Genomic DNA, 15,984 nt, shown 5'->3' with positions numbered 1-15,984 from the left:
TTTTGAATGAGGCGAGCATGCTTGGAATTTGTAATTAAAGGCGGCCAAAGCATCTGTGGCAGGGGTGTTCAAGCGGCAAGCACTTTCAAATTGTTGCAATATCAAAGGCGACAATTAAACGTTGACTCGGCCTGTGTGTCGCTACAGCCACTTCGTGGTTTAGGCCACACTTCACAATTAGCCGAAATAGGACACACATAGCACGCACACACACACACACACACACACACACGCACACACACAAGGCTCATTAATTATGCATGCGTATGTGTGTGACGCGCCTCCAATTTCCAGGGCCACACATTCCTCATTGGCAAAAACATTTTTGCGCCACCGCAAATATAGTCAATGGATGGATCCAGTGTCCTCTGGGAGTGGGAGAACACTGAGAGAAATTTGAAGTATATGATATATTTTAAATATTTTTTGAATAAGTAGAACAGTTGTACGAAGATAAAATATCTTTGACTTTTCCGTTTGGCATCAAAATGAATGCCTAAATTAGTATTGTTGAATTATAAGCTAATTTCTTTGAGTGTACCTTGTAAGATGCCTTACTTGAGTTTTGCTCAAGACCTGCGTCTAATTAGGCAGCCTGCGTACGCCTCGCTAGGCTTATACGTAATTTGATAGTTTTAATTGGCCATTCCATGGTCCCCTTAGACTTGAGATGGAGATGGAAGGGTGAGAAAACCCCTTACATATGGAAATTTGGATTGAAAGGCGAGGCATATTTAATTAGATCCCTTTCAGTACACAAAACTTGCATTAAAGTTTCTGTGTGAAAGTGGAAAGTGCTCGAGTCTTGAGATCTTCTGTCGATTTCCCCCCTGACTGGTTAATCTTAAGGACGATTGGCCAAAGGTTTCTGCTTGATTTCTCGCATCCGCCATAAGTGCAGCGTGTTTTGATGGCAAAACCTGTGTAATTGATAGCCGCAAATCCAGCAAGTTAATTGAATTTCTGTTGCATTTGCGCAAATTGCCCATACGCCCCGTTGTTCGCAGGATTGCGTGTAACGCTTGTGTTTTCCCTCTGCTCTCTGTTTTGCGCCCTAACAAATTAAGCAATTTAACAGACAGCTGCACAAGGCAGGTGACCCTTCTTGGGCGCATTTATCAAAGGGAACTCCTTCTACGGCCTTTCAGTTCGTTCAGTTCGGCACTTTTGCATGCTCGATGCCCATTACTCATGGCCCCTTTTGCCCATTGTCCTGGCCAGTTAGTCCTGCTGCTGTAGTTGCTGTTCCTCACCAGACATCTTATAGTGCCCACACACACACACTCACACACAGAAGGATCTCTGGTTTATTGCATTTGACAGAGAAATAGAGCTCGAGTCCTTGCTTTTCGGCCCGGCAACATGCTGACTACAAATTGCCAAAGCAAACAATGATCGAGGGTGGGGGGCAGGGAAAGTGCGGATTGCGATGCATATGCTGCACTTTTGTGATTTATGGTGATGACGATGGTGCTGATGATGATGCCAATACTGATGAAGCGGAAAAACGAGAAATCCCTGTGGGCGGACACAAAATCCCTCGTTTTCTGGTCTCTGTGGTGGATGCAATTTTTTTGCATCACGTTTAATGCAATTCATGCTTATCGCATCACCTTTCATCACTTTTCAATGGCTTTATTACGGAAAGTACAACAATAGTTTTCTATCTTTTCAGAAACAGAAAACAATTGCAAACAGCTGTAAAAAAGATGAATACTTGTACTTTAAAGTTTCAAGTTGTGCTTAGAAATTATTATTTTTATGAATATTTTTTTCTAAATTTATTATCCATCCCTGTCATTAAAAATGGCATGTGGTTTCTAAAGAAACATTTTAATTATGTTTATTTTTTGAACAATACGGTTGCTAATGGCCATGGTTCCTGCTGTTAAAGCCATAATTATTACCATTATTGGTTGCTATTAACCTGGCTGGTTGCCACAGTTGCCGCTGGCAATTAAATTATATTTGGCCACAATTGCAGCATTGTTAAGGCCGTTTCGCTCCCTGAATTTCGGTGTCAGCCCGTGCGTAAAATAATTTATGTTTTGCCACGCCCACGCACACACACACAACTAAGGAAGACATTTGAATGCCACACATTTGTTTGGCTCAGTTTTTAGCCCAAGCCATGGCAATTTTTGCCTTTTGAGATGTCGAATCTGGAATATCTGCCGCAATGTAAACGACTTTTTTTCTCCGGATTTTTTTCATGTCGGTTTACTGGCTTTTCTACGTTCGTTCCTTTCTTTTTCTGGCAGATATTTAAAGCCACATATCATGTGCGGGCCAGGAGTGAAAAATAAATTTTATGCCAGAGCATGCGTTGCCGTTTGTTGTTGAGCAGCTGCTTTGTCATTTTCACGTACAACCGTGCACCCTAAAATCCCCATATTCGGCGCCCCAAAAACATCCTGAACTTCACCCCCATCTTCACGTTTTTTTTTTTTTTCAGCGGTATGCGCAACACATTCATCTGCCAGTTGCCTGGAAAAAACTTGGCTTTCGCGAAAAAAAATGACATAAAGCGACATAATAATTTTGCCTTTGAAATTGCCTTACAATTGCTTTTTTTTTGCGGGTGTGCGCGAATTCCTTTCGTTTTTTGGGGGACTCTGCGTTTTTTACACAGCTTATTTATAGCTGTGGCTTTTGTGATATAAGGTATATGATGAAACATTAAAATTTCAAACACCCTGCATTTATATTTATTTCCTGCTCAAGGATACCCCATATTAGGGATTAATTTATTATTCATCTTCGCTTCATACAATTACAATCTTTCAAGCTTTGGTTAGCGTATTTAAAATTCTTCTTGCTAAAATCCACGAGGGTGTTTTTCAATTTTCCGCCTTCTATTTGGTTTTCGCAACTTTTTGTGTGCAACTTGCTACCGCAGGATTGTTTGCACAGGTGGGTGGATGGTTTTCAAATTATGCATGGCAACCAAATCAGCTCACAAAATGTGTCTAAAATTGACTAGACCCTTGTCTCAGTTCATTTTGGGGCACAAAAAACGATAATTACTGCGAGTTGATGTAGAGCGCTGTGTTGTGACAGCTCTTCAGAGCATTCGGGAAGTCACATTAGTGCAATCCACATTTAATTTAGTTTTTTACCCCCGCGAACGAAGAAAACTTTTGTCGAACAAGGGTTGCTGACGGCAAACGAAAACCCACGCAGGCACCACTTCTTCTCACTTGGTCCACATGTCGTATGCGCAATCATTAATAAAAACTAAATAGATTGAAGCAACAGCGGAAAGGAAATGGCATGTGGCCTTCCTTTATGGCTTACATTAGTGCACTGAAAAAATATGTGGTTAAATGACGATTAATTACGTTTTTTATGTTCTATATATGGAAGGGTTCTATTGGCACAGAGAGCTCTTCAAGGTGGCATAACAAATATTTTAGTGAGAAATACAGAAAATTTCGTATTTTCTGTGCATTTAGCCACCTAGTAACTCACACATGGCACAATGACTTGGCCAGTGACTAATTAATCTTAATTAAAGCCAAGTTGGCTGCGTATTTATGGCCCCTTTCCTTCACACACATGCATGTGGCTATATCTATCTATGTATATATCTATAGGTGGTGGTGGGCAGCTGTTGCTGTTGTGGCTCCGCTTCCATTTCATTTAATTGCAATACATTTGTCTGTCGCTTAATGGCAAATTTACGTGCACCATATAAATCAACTTTTGTGTGTTGGTTGATTTATTTTTAGCGCTTTTGGGCAAGCAAAACGAAAACCCAATAAACCCAGCCACACACACAGATACTACAATGAGATAACAAAAATGGTTTGCAAATTATTTTCAGAGTCCGCTAATTATGGCACCAGTTGTAAGCAGGATAACATGCGGAAGCTAATGCCGCCTAGAAAGAGACGGGTGTACCGCTTAGAGAGAGAGATGGCACCATGCATGAATGCGCTGATTACGCCCACGAACGCAGTGGCTTACACATCGCAATATCATCGCTGTTTTGGCCATTGTTTTTGCTGGATGCGAGTTGTTGGCCAACTTTAGTTCCAGTTGCTATGACTGCTGGCCATTTAAGGCCATATCCTGGCACAGCTCGCTTTTATGGCATTTAAAGCCACTCAGCACAGCACATAATACCTTTCATTGTCCCCGAGAGTACTCGACTACACTATCCGGCGTGTTGCCAGCCACGATAATGTTGAGAATTTAATCAGTTTTGTTCTTATGACGACAGTAAAAAGGTTGACAATAATCAAGTATTTTATTGTGTACCAGCTTAACAACAGATAGTTCGTGAAATGTCATTGATCTCGTCGAAATCCTATTATGACATTATGGGCTCGATGTGAGAATGACAAACGTTGAATGGCTTATTTTCATATTTATTCGCATTTTTGGTATCCAGTAGTTCATTTGTTCATTTACTAGGTGGCTAAATGCACAGGAAATACAAAAAGTTCTGTATTTCTAACTAAAAAATATATAGCTAGAATATTAAATATTTAAGTATAAGGCCCAGAGCTTTGAGCTTTAAACTATTCAATAAAACAGATTTCGCAAATAATATTTTTGATTAGAAAGGCTTTGCTCTGCAAGTATAAAATCCTTTAATTTTCTACGCTTTCCACCCAAGTTTAAGCTACTTCATTCTTATTGCCAAAACGAAATGGCCCAAGAGCCTTTATCCGGATACATTTCCATGGAAATTTCAACGGAAGGAAAAGGACAACTAAGCCCGTCACGTTTGGATGGCTGGGGGAAAAGCTGGTCCCAAAACTGTTGGTGTTCAATTTGCAATTTCATTTTCGCCAGCCGATTTGCTCATCCATAAATGAGGGCCAAAACCTGGCAAACTAATTAATTAGCTACTTTTCTGCTTGGTCCAGCGTTTATTTTCGCTCGTATAATTATTGTTATTATTTAGTGCGAGGCCATATATGTGGGCTAATTTATGGACCAGGACAACTCGTCCTTGTGTTACCTTGAATGTGTGTGCGTTGCGCCCAATTATTCATGCAGATCGATTAGCCGTGAATCCAAAAACGGCTCATTAGGCTCAGCTGATTAAAGGTTAATTAGGCCAGCGATACTGGGGGCGTACTTCAAAAGAAATTTAATTAAGAGCTGTGCCTTGAAGTGAGCAAAACGACGCTTCAATCAATCGATGAATGTCTATAGAGCAGTGAACCAGTGCCTAAATGCAATCGTCCTTTTTTTCGCCCGCCTCCTTGATATTTGTACAGAATTTGGATGAGCAAATAGGAGACGGGGCGGTAAGTCAACAAAACTGCTGACGAAACGAATCAAAGACAAATATAATGACTGACTCGGAAATCGGGGACATTGGGGAACTCGATTCGAATCACAGTCCCAGAATGCACTGGCTATAAAAGTGCCAAACAAGTTGGCTTAATTAATTTTTTTTTTTTGTTTGGAAGAGCACTTCGTCTGGCTTTTCTACTTTGTAATTGCTTTTAGTCTGAAAACGAAAATGTTTACATACAATACATACATACATAATTCCGCTGAAGTCCCGGGGTCAAAATTCAATTATTGCCCAAAAATAGCTGAGTACCATTCTCCAGCGGATTGCAGAAGTTTTCCACCTTAAACAAACATCTCGTTTCGTCTTTATCCTTGCAGAGTCTCGATAAGCGAAAAACGGCGCAAGTCTGGACCAATTTATAATCGGGGTAGGCAAATCCCGGGCGCAAGTTTCCAAGTGATTAATTTCGCAAAAAAAAAAAACGACGAGGAGTAGGAGGAGTAACAAGTTGAGCCAATTACCAGCCAGCCAGATAAGAAAGCCAGATGCCGCCATGAGTTTCCTCAGCTCCATGCAGCAATATGTAACAAGTGGCATCTCGAGTTTGGGCCTGGGCAATCGACGCTTCTCGCTTTCCCGCCAGGAGTCGAGTGAACAGCAGTCGGGGATCGGAGGCGCCACATCTGGCGGCCTCGTTTCCGGCCAGCCGCAGCAGCTGCAGCAGCAGCAGGTGCCGTTTCCGCAGCAGCCATTGCAGCAGTCACTTCCGCAGCAACAACAGCAACAGCAGCAACAACAACAGCAGCAGCAGCAGCAACATGGCCACGCCCCCTTGCAGCAACAGGCGAGCATCGGCAGCGGACTGGGCGTCTATGGCACCCCTGCCCCGCCCACCGGAGTGGTGGCATCTTCGACGTGCGGCAGTAATTACCCCTCCGGCGGGGTGGTAATCGGCAATCCAAATGCCACCAATCCATTACTGGGTGAGTTCTGATAACAATATGGTGTTTTTTTTTGGTAAATGTACTAATGTACTTTATTTAAATGTGGGAAAATACATTTAAAATAAATATTTGTTATTTTATTTATTTTAATCCGATTACAATTAATAGCTTACAGCATATTTTAAAGAATTACTATTTAAATCATTCTAATTTAGTTAGTTTATTTAGTTTTTTTTCCATATATGATTTGAAAAGAACTTAAGTTTCTTTATTGCATGTTTGAAATATTGTTCATTTTTTTCCAATATAAAAGCTAAAGGTTTTTAAACGCCTTGCCAAAGGTCATATACTCGCAAAAAGTAAGAATGGGTTGGCTGGCTTGCCCTTAATTAAGTTGTTAATGGAGTTTTCCGATGTGGTTTTAACCCTCCGGACTTATCGAGAAATCTTGTACAGAAGTACGCATAAAAAGTGCCCAAGATACACCTTTAACTTGGCTCTCAGTTGACTTTCACTTTCCATCAGCTGCCATAACTTGGCCAAAAAAAAAACAATTTGTTTGCGTATGCGTGCCGCAAAGATGGTAAACATGGAAAAGTTTATTGAATCCGCCAGACGCCATCGTCATCGGGTCTCAATATGAAAATTACATTACATGTCTTGCCATCCGCCAAATGCGACCAAAGTTTCCCAATCGCCGAATGTTTTTGGCCAGCAACGCCTCTCGCATATGGATCAACAAATGTGCAGACAAAACCACCGCAATGGGGTGCCAGTTGGTTCTGGTGGCTGATAGTGGTTCTTACACAAAGAACAAAAATTCTAGAAAAATATTTCAGAGTTTTAAAATATTTGATAGCATATGTTTAGCTGAAAAATAACATTTAAAGCCAAATAAATTTGATCTACTGATATAAGAGCACAATTATTATGATCTTCTATCTTTTATATGAAAATACAAAACTTGCTCGTGCAGCTTTAGTTTCTCTCAGTGTATGATAGCTGGCGAAGCGAAAGCAATCAGCATGCATATGTGACTTCTTGTGCGGCTTCGTTTCCGCTTTGGCTCCGTTTGGCTATGCAAAACTTGTTTGCCAAGCTAAACGATGTACAAGGTTGTTGTTTCTATCGCAGTTGGCAAATGCAAACACATTTAAATGTCAAGACGCAGCAGTGGCATCAGCATCAGCATCAGCAGTTGAAGGAGCAGGAATAGCAGGACCACAAACCGCCGGATCCTGAACTTTCCGCCATAGCCATCACATGCCCATCGCCATTGCCATTGCCAACGACATTGACTTGCCATTTGGCTGGGATTTTGATTCACCGACGTCTGCAGCATTTGAATCAAAATTGAAATTGGCTTATCTTGTTGCACGAGCGGCGAACGAGCGGTTTTTCCTGGCCAAACAGCTGCCAACGGGGAATTGTCGTTTCCATGCAACAAAAAAAAAAAAAAAATATCCCATCAACGTGTGTAAGCGCTTTTCCCAATTCCGCAGTCCACTGCAGTCCAACTTTGACTTTACGCCTTGTGCACACTTTTAAACCAAACCGAAATTCGAGCGCATATTCGTATTCCTTTCGTTGCTTTTCTTTGCAATTTTTTAGTTGGCCCGGCTCAACCGCTACTTGGCCAGAAAAAAAAGCATTCTTTTCATAGCCACATCAATGGTTAGCTATTTCCATCCGAAACCCGCACCACAGGCACTCTCTGCCACCGTCGTCGTAGTCCTTGGCAGCCAGGAGTGGCAACCAGGACCAGCTGCAGGAGCCACAGGACCCACACAGATGCATGTCAAGGTTGCGGGCTGCGGTTGCATTGCCGTTGCAGTTGCCACTACCGTTGCCTTCAGCACGGACCACTGCACCACACGGAACCACATCGCACCACATTGACTTTGACTGCGTTCCTTACACACCTGACTTTCCGTGAGCGTGGCCATCAGCTAGCTGTGCTCCACAGACATTTGCATGTTGCGGGAAATTATAGGATATTGCACAGGGCAAATAGTTTCCAAGATCAAACTTTTCGTCCGACTTTGTTCAATCTTCTTATTTCGATGTGAAGAAAGTTCACAGAAGCATAAAGAAAACTAAGGGAAAACAAACATGGGTCTATTTTCTTTATGCCTTTGCATATATGTAGTTAGCACATCTTCAAAAATTTATATTATTTTTATATTGAAGTCAAACCAAATACAAACCATATTAGAGTAAATAAGTATAATAACTTTTGCTCACCAGCTCATGCTTTTACCCCTTCTAATTTTTTTCCCAAAAGGTTACCCCAAAATACCAGGTGGTGCCGCGGGACCCGGCAGTCCCTCGACATCCGGCTCCGTTGGGCCAGGTGGCACGCCCCAGTCGCGTCGCCAGTCGCGGGCATTGGAATGCCTGGCTCCACCGCGCACCGGATCCTTCAGGCAACGCAATTCGCCACTGCATCAACCGGATCCGCCGCCTCGTCCGCCGCTGGCCTTCTGCAAACGCCGCCTGAGCTGGCCCGAAGTGGATCCGCGCTCCAATTCCGGGTAAGTGGAAAGTCATAGCCAGAACCGAGACCAAATCCAAGTCCGGTGCCCTTAATGCATAGTTGATGAAGTGCCAATGGATTTGGCAAATTTAATGCCTGTCTGGCGGAGATTGGGTCGCAGAGTGGAATGGGTGGAGGTGCATGTTTGCTGGAGGTAATTAACCCACAGATGGAAATGCTAATATTTTGCCCCAACTTGGCTGCCAGATATTTACACACCAAAACACACACACACGCGAGAATACAGAGGTATTCGCATGTGAAATGCATAAATTAAACATTGCGGCATAATGAGCTTCTTTGGGGATTTGGAGGGCAGTAAAGTAAACAAGGCGTGGCGCTGGGAGTCACCAAATGCGGGGAAAATCTAAAATAAATTACATACATACCAATTAATTAATGTACTTCAATTTCACAGTTGTGTTTTTCGATTTGTTTTTCGAATTGCCAAACAAAAACTTTACCGCTCGACCTTCATAATTACGTAATTACAAAAGTTCCTTCAGTTAGTTGGGCGTCGAAATTGGAAAGAAACTTCAGCACCCGCCCACTTGCCTAGGACCATGGCAACTTTGGATGCGGGCGAAAAAACCTTTGAGTGTCGAAAAGTTTGTTTGGGAATAACCTGCACAAACACACACAGACACATACTCACAAATAGAGGGTCTTGTTCGTTGGGCTTAAAGGTGCCTCTTTTGGGTCCTTGGATTGCTCTCAGTGCGGCCGAGAATCATCTGGCATCCAGGTGCAACATCCTCCAGACGCTGCAGCACCATCTTTGTGCCTCAAAAGGCAGCTTTTCCAGCACTTTGCATAATGCGGCATCTGCTTAACCTGGAAATGTGCGCTCGTCGCGAGTGCGGATCACAGGTTACATTTAATTAAGCCCGAAAATGAGGTTTACTCTGGAGATTGCTTAAAGAAATATGAGGTTTTGATGAGCCGAAAGTGTGAAATGCGCCCTGAAGAGCCCGAGCTGCCAGCAGCGAAGTTTTAACATCCATTAACATGGCTGGCTTTGGCTTTCCGGCATAATTGGTCTCGTAAAGTATACCAAAGTTGTTCAAGGATGAAATTAATTTTCACCGCTTTGTAAACTCATGACCTGGGGCGCAGACCAGTGGATATTGACCACTATTGATATTGATATATTTTTTCTCATTTGCACAGCAATTTGATTTATTCACATTTAATTGCACGCTAGTTGAAAAGATAGAATTTCTCCGCCATTTGGAAGTCAAACCAAAAATTGAGCTTATTAAAATGCAATTGATGCGCGAGAACTCATATTTTATGCATTAACAACTAATTGCTACAACATTGGTTTGCCACCACAGCCGATAAATTTTAGCAAAACGAAAATAAATTGCTCGCAGTGGGACTGATTAATTTATATTTCATAAGAGCCCTCTTAACACAAAGCCGCTGCTTATCAATTATTTAGCATCAATTGGCAGTCAGACAAATAAAAACCAATATTAATTAAGTGCTGGAAAAAAAAACAAACTTTTTCGCCCTTAAAATTGTTTACCTTAAGTTAAATACAAAATAAATATTTGCGACTAAATAAATACGAACGAAATATAAAAAAGTTTAGCAAAAACTTTTCCCTCAGCCCGAAAAAAAAAGAAAATGACAAGAATACTGTGGAAAAATCTTAAAAATTGAAACCAAAAATGAGCGTTCTCCGAGGCGATGAAATCACAAAGCAAGACAGCAAGAAGAAAAATAAAAGCAACTCAAACATCTGGGCAAAAACTTTAAAATTACATTTTTTCACAAAACAACTTTAAAGTGGGACAACTTTAGACAACGCAGTTAGTCTACCCTATCATTTACGGCAATTATGTTGGCCATTTTCGCACGAACACGCCTTCCGCCCCAAACACTCACCGACATATATATGATATATATATATATTTATTTATATATTTGTCTAGATGAACACCGAAAGGTGTGTGTTCCCAACATTTCGGGCTCGACAGGAAAAAGTGCCGACAGAAATTGTTGCCTACTTTCGTGGGCTCTTCAGTTTATTTTCTGCCATAAACGTAAACGTAAAAAATCATCAACGCCGGCGACAAAGTTAAGCCGCTTAGCAGTTTTCCCTGCTGAGTGGACAAAGTTTTTGGCCAAAATTTTCCTTTTTTCCTGCCACAGCTGCTCGAGTAAATCCGATGGGCTTTTGCCAGAGTGCGGGGCATGCAAATCAAATGATTAGGAGCATCCACTATCGGGACTAGTACTAGTTAGGACCAAAGCCAAAAAGTTTCAATCTAGCATGCACTGTAAACAAATATTATGGATAAGTTTACAAGGTTTTAAGTCCTCATACCTATATAATTTGCAGCAAACTTCAGTAGGAGAAATTTTAGATTTCTTAAGGTCAAATTTTAGCTTAGTTTCAAAATTTATTAAATATTTTGAATAATTAACTAAGTTGGGTTCATAGACCTTTTTTTCTGTGTGCCGACGGGTGAATATTTGTATACAATTAGCGGCTCAGGGAAAGCCTCTGGTTTTTGGATATCAAGCATACGCCGAGTGGTACGCGGCAACAGGCGACGACCCTTATCAAAGTTGAAATAGGTACGGCACTGTCACATTTGTATGTCGGCAACGGCATATTGACAGTGCCAATTAAAGTTGGACACCCAACTGACAGCGGCAGCAGTCGATTTGAATATCCTTTGATATCCAATCGACTGAGAGAGAGAGATAGATAGTGAGTGAGTGAGTGAGACTCCATAAAAATGCACACATACGTATTCCAATGAATAACCCTATTTTATACCCCTATTGTATGTTTCCCTTCACAGCGTTCAGGAAACGGATGGGTCGTACTTCGAGAACTTTACATCGCTGGGCTGGAAACGTGAAAATCGTCGCATGTCGGCCACGCGTGCCGCCGAAGCACGTGCCGAGGCTAATCCCGAGAATGAACGTGATCCGCCGGCGGGTGAGGAGTCCATTGACCGCCAGGACGAGAAGGAGAAGCTGTATGCGGAGGTGCTGCACACCATTGCCAATACGGTGGGCGCACCGGCTCCAGGTGGACAGGTAAATCAATATTCCGGGATGAGTAGTTGCCTCAGCTGCTTCGAATACAATTATGATTTGGGACATTTTTGGGATGGAGCTTAGGTTTGGGTTACGGGGACTTATGCAAATAGTTGCAAATTACACAAATTAGGGCGATTTAGGAGATACGGAAAACATTTTTGCTCCGGGGCGGGGACACCACATGATTGAAAGGCTTAATCGCCGGCCTTAAGCTTTGAGACGTTTTGCAATTTGAATGATTAATGCTTGGGGTTTTGGCCAGCCCAAAGGCAAGGAAGCACATTCTGGGATTCGGAGATTTTGCAACTGGACGAAATCAAGTGGGTGGATGGGGATATTTCATTCCATTTCCAAGCTCCCAAGTCTCTGTTGAGAGGGTAGCAAAATTCAATTAAAAATGTGCTACTTTTCCTTCTCATTGCTGATTGCCATTTTCAAAAGGAATTTCCCAATAATTCTGCCATGGTCGAGCCCGGCTTAACACGAGTTCATTTTTCAATTATCGTTTTTAATTTAGCAGTAAGAAAATTGTTAGACGCCCAGTGCACAACTAATGAAACTTGAGCAGCTCCTCCCCAGTGGGCGTGAAAGTGGGTGGCGGATGGCAAGGTTACGCCATCATAACAAAAGTTTCAACTAGTAGCGGAAAATAAGGTTGCTTCGCTCCTGCTGTGATTGAGTTGAAACCGGTCAAATCTCGCGGGTCTCCGCAAAGCGGATCGAGAAATGAGAAAACAGGACGAAGGACGAAGGACGAAGCAGTGAGTTGGCCAAGTCAGTAAAGTTATGGCCTGGCCGACTCTGCGGGCGTCCCCAATGCTCGAGTTTTTGCATTTAATGGTAAATAATTACAAATAAATGCGATTTGCTCGGCCAGCGAGCCATCAGAGGGTTAAACCTGTCCTAATGGAAATTAATGAAAAGCGGAAAAAATAAAATAAAAGTAATAACGAAATGGAATGCGGGAAACAGTTGCAGAAACAGTTGCTGAATTGCGAAGGTTGCTTGGTAACAATCCGGCCAAGTGGTGTGCCATTTAAAAGATAAACAAACCGAGCTGAGCTCCGATTATTTTCAATTATAAAGACTTTAGTTGCAGTAGCAGTAAGAGTATCTTAAATGAAGGCGCCACTTCATTTTTTGCCTAATGAGTATAAATGTAACTGGGATCATCAAGCTTAAGTCGCAAAAATCCAATTCGCTGATTTAGTTAAGCACACAGAAGGAATATTTAATTTTCCCACTTAAAAATCAATCCAAGTTCTCTTCATCCAAAACAGCGTATTACAAGTAAATGTAATTAAATTTTTAAAATATTGCTCGCTAAATGCAGATTGTGTGCAGCAATCTATCGAGTAAATTTAATGAAAGTCAAGATTATTCATAATTTCGACTGCAGCGAAAGCAATCAAATTATAATAACATCCCAGTAGTGGGGAAAATGATGAAAGCGTTTTTCGAAGCGTGATTGAAATCAAAAGACGGCAGGCTAATAAATTCAACGAGGATAAATCAATACATTCGATGGAGAAAAGAGAGTGAAAAGAAAGTGGATTTGGTTCGATGAGGAGGGCGGGGGCGGGAAGTCAATAAACGAAATTTCAGCCAAAGCGAAATATGCAAATTTTTGTCCCAAAAATGATATTATAATTTTGTTGACTTGCAAAATATTTACAAATGAACGACAATATAATTAAATTAAATTTTTGAATATATTACTCTCTCCCTCTGCGCGTCACATGCGGCGTATACGTAATGTGGCGCAACATGCTCCATACTCCAAACTCCTTGCGAAATCCGGAGCACAGTTTGCACACTACAAGGACGAAATGTATCTGCACGCACAGCGCGCCTTCGGTGTCAATCCGGATCGTCATTATCGCCTGCTGCACGCCTCCGCCGAGGATAAACCAAAGATAATCGTACTCTCTGCGGTGGTAATCGAGGCTGATGGCCTCGAGGCAAAGGATGCCAATGGTAAGCCAACACAATCGGCACTTTGCCGCACTTTTCCACAAATTTCCACACTTTTCCGCCCGACTAGCATCCACCTGCCCCCCAATCAATGTTTCAATCTGCCTATCCATCTACCGTGCGTAAATATTTTTAGTTTGTAAATTGATTTTGCGGCTACTGCGGTAATTGCATTATGCGGCATGTGTGTAGGTGTGTGTGTGCACTTGGGCAAATCAAAAAGCCAAACGAGCCATCATCTATGGAACTGAGCACCATGTGCGTTGACTATTTCCACCAATTATCCCACATTTTCCGTGCAGCATTTGTGTTGCTGTCCTGCCCCAATCGACCAAGTCAAAGTTACAGTTTTGGTTATGCCCCATCTTGTTCCTTCGGCTCCGTGTGCGTTCAATAAATTTGCAATTTAATGCTTCCCATTTTGTTCATTATGCTCAAGAGCCAGAAGCCCCAACGACCAGAAATAGAAATGCACAGAGGGAAATGTTCGTGGCAGCAAGTGAAGCATTACTTTTAATTACATCTAAAGGTGTTATTTCGAAAACACAGGAAAAAAGTTGGCACTTACATGGAATTTTGCAAGCAATCTAGTTTGAAGTTGAGCTAAAAGTTTATTGCATTTTCATTCTAATTTCATCTAACAAATTTTAAATAATTCTGTTGAAACAAAATTGTTATAGTAAGCATAGATATTGGATGGCTTCTGCGAAATGATTAGCACCATTTCTTTACCCTCAAAGAGAAACTTGTAGGAATTCTTCTCAGTGCAGCAGCAGCAGCAGCCTCATCGAAGGCAACGCAATTTCGCATTTTAATGTGCTCAAGGATGTGTAAGGAATACGTTGAGTGCTCCTTCGTCTGCGTCTGCTTCAGTTGGAGCATTTTTCTATCGCTCGGCTGGCCGGGTGGCCACATCACCATCCCCATTCCCATCACCATGCCCAATCCGTGAAGAAGTAGTGCAGTGTTAGTGTGCCGTCTGCCATCTGTTAAATGTACTGATGATGACGGCCAACGTCTGCAGGCAGGGGGCACAGCAAATAGGCCAGAATGAGGCATCCTTCTGGCTGGGATGGGGGGTTTTGTGGACCCGGGGCCCCTGGGCAGATGGCAAACAACTCGTTGCCAATGAAACGTGGCCGATGAGAGCGGTCTGCTTTTGTTTGAGCCCATTCTCGATGGGCCAAATAAGCTGGCAAGGCTGAGAATCAGGTTCAGTTCCGTGCGATTCCATGCGATTCGATTCGGGTCGGCTTGGTTCGATTTTCATTAGCAGCCAGTAAAGCCCTTCCCTTCCAGCGGCTGACTGGTCAAGCATGAAAGGCAACAATCAAATTGGCCATTACAATGAGTGGCTTCAATGTACGAGTCCGAATTTCAAATAAATCATTTCGGCGGCGTAATCGATTTACCGGCGCAAAAACACACTAAATGTAAATCGAATCCGTAAGGAATCCGTTTTAGTACATAATCAGCCAGCAATGGCAATCGGATATTACTTCGCTTATTTGCTGTCCACTTTGAACCCAATTAAATTAATCGCCCTGAAATCATATCGTGTCGGCTTGGAGAAATTGTCCTCAAGGCTGCGTAATTGTTTCAATTATGTAGATCTTTGTGCAAAAATCTTAATCTTGGCATCTGTGGCAGGCGAAGAGCTCTGCGATGTGCGCGTAAATCACTGGCACTCAATAATTGAGCGGCACTTTATGCAAATGAAATGTTAATCATACGCAATGTGTGACTGGGAGCAGCTGACGCCACGTTGTCCCCGCCGGCAGTGCCATTAATTGCCATTTAATGTCATCAGGCGACCTCTTCATTAATGCGCCACCATTTCCCACTCCACATTATTTATACCCTCCTCCATGTCAGCATCCATCTTTTTGTATCTTGGTTCGCTCGAAGATAAAAACATAATATCAGTTACATTGCGCCACCATAGCTCATTAATTGAATTATTATTGTATTTTTAAGGGCAACACTTGAGTGAAAAATTGCAAAATTATATCTTTATATCTTTTTGTGTAGCTATCTGCGAGCTTAAAACATGAACATTGTTTTATTGTATATCTGTCAATTAACTAATTTATGTTTATCCTTGCAAATGAATTTGCAGCCTTTAAATACTATTTTATTTGCTAACCTAACTAATACATATTTAATTTTCTGTTGTCTGAATCTCTCTCTCTCTGCAAAATCCAAAACTT

At 42.0% G+C, this 15,984-nt stretch overlaps 1 protein-coding gene across 1 annotated transcript in view; it reads left to right on the top strand.

Moving 5' to 3' along the window:
• Window positions 1-15,984, top strand: part of LOC6737106 (BAI1-associated protein 3) — a 52,857-nt gene that overhangs the window by 28,369 nt on the left and 8,504 nt on the right. Inside the window, exons 4-7 of the mRNA XM_039293053.2 lie at window positions 5,635-6,240; window positions 8,486-8,735; window positions 11,557-11,797; window positions 13,609-13,777. Of these exons, the coding sequence (XP_039148987.1) occupies window positions 5,811-6,240; window positions 8,486-8,735; window positions 11,557-11,797; window positions 13,609-13,777 (1,090 nt within the window). The 5' untranslated portion in view covers window positions 5,635-5,810. The remainder of the gene's footprint in view (window positions 1-5,634; window positions 6,241-8,485; window positions 8,736-11,556; window positions 11,798-13,608; window positions 13,778-15,984) is intronic.

Source organism: Drosophila simulans, chromosome 3L (genome assembly GCF_016746395.2).
Source record: "Drosophila simulans strain w501 chromosome 3L, Prin_Dsim_3.1, whole genome shotgun sequence".
Classification (NCBI taxonomy): Eukaryota; Metazoa; Arthropoda; class Insecta; order Diptera; family Drosophilidae; genus Drosophila; species Drosophila simulans.
Note: the sequence above shows the minus strand (reverse complement) of the source record. Positions and strands in the feature narration are given on the sequence as shown.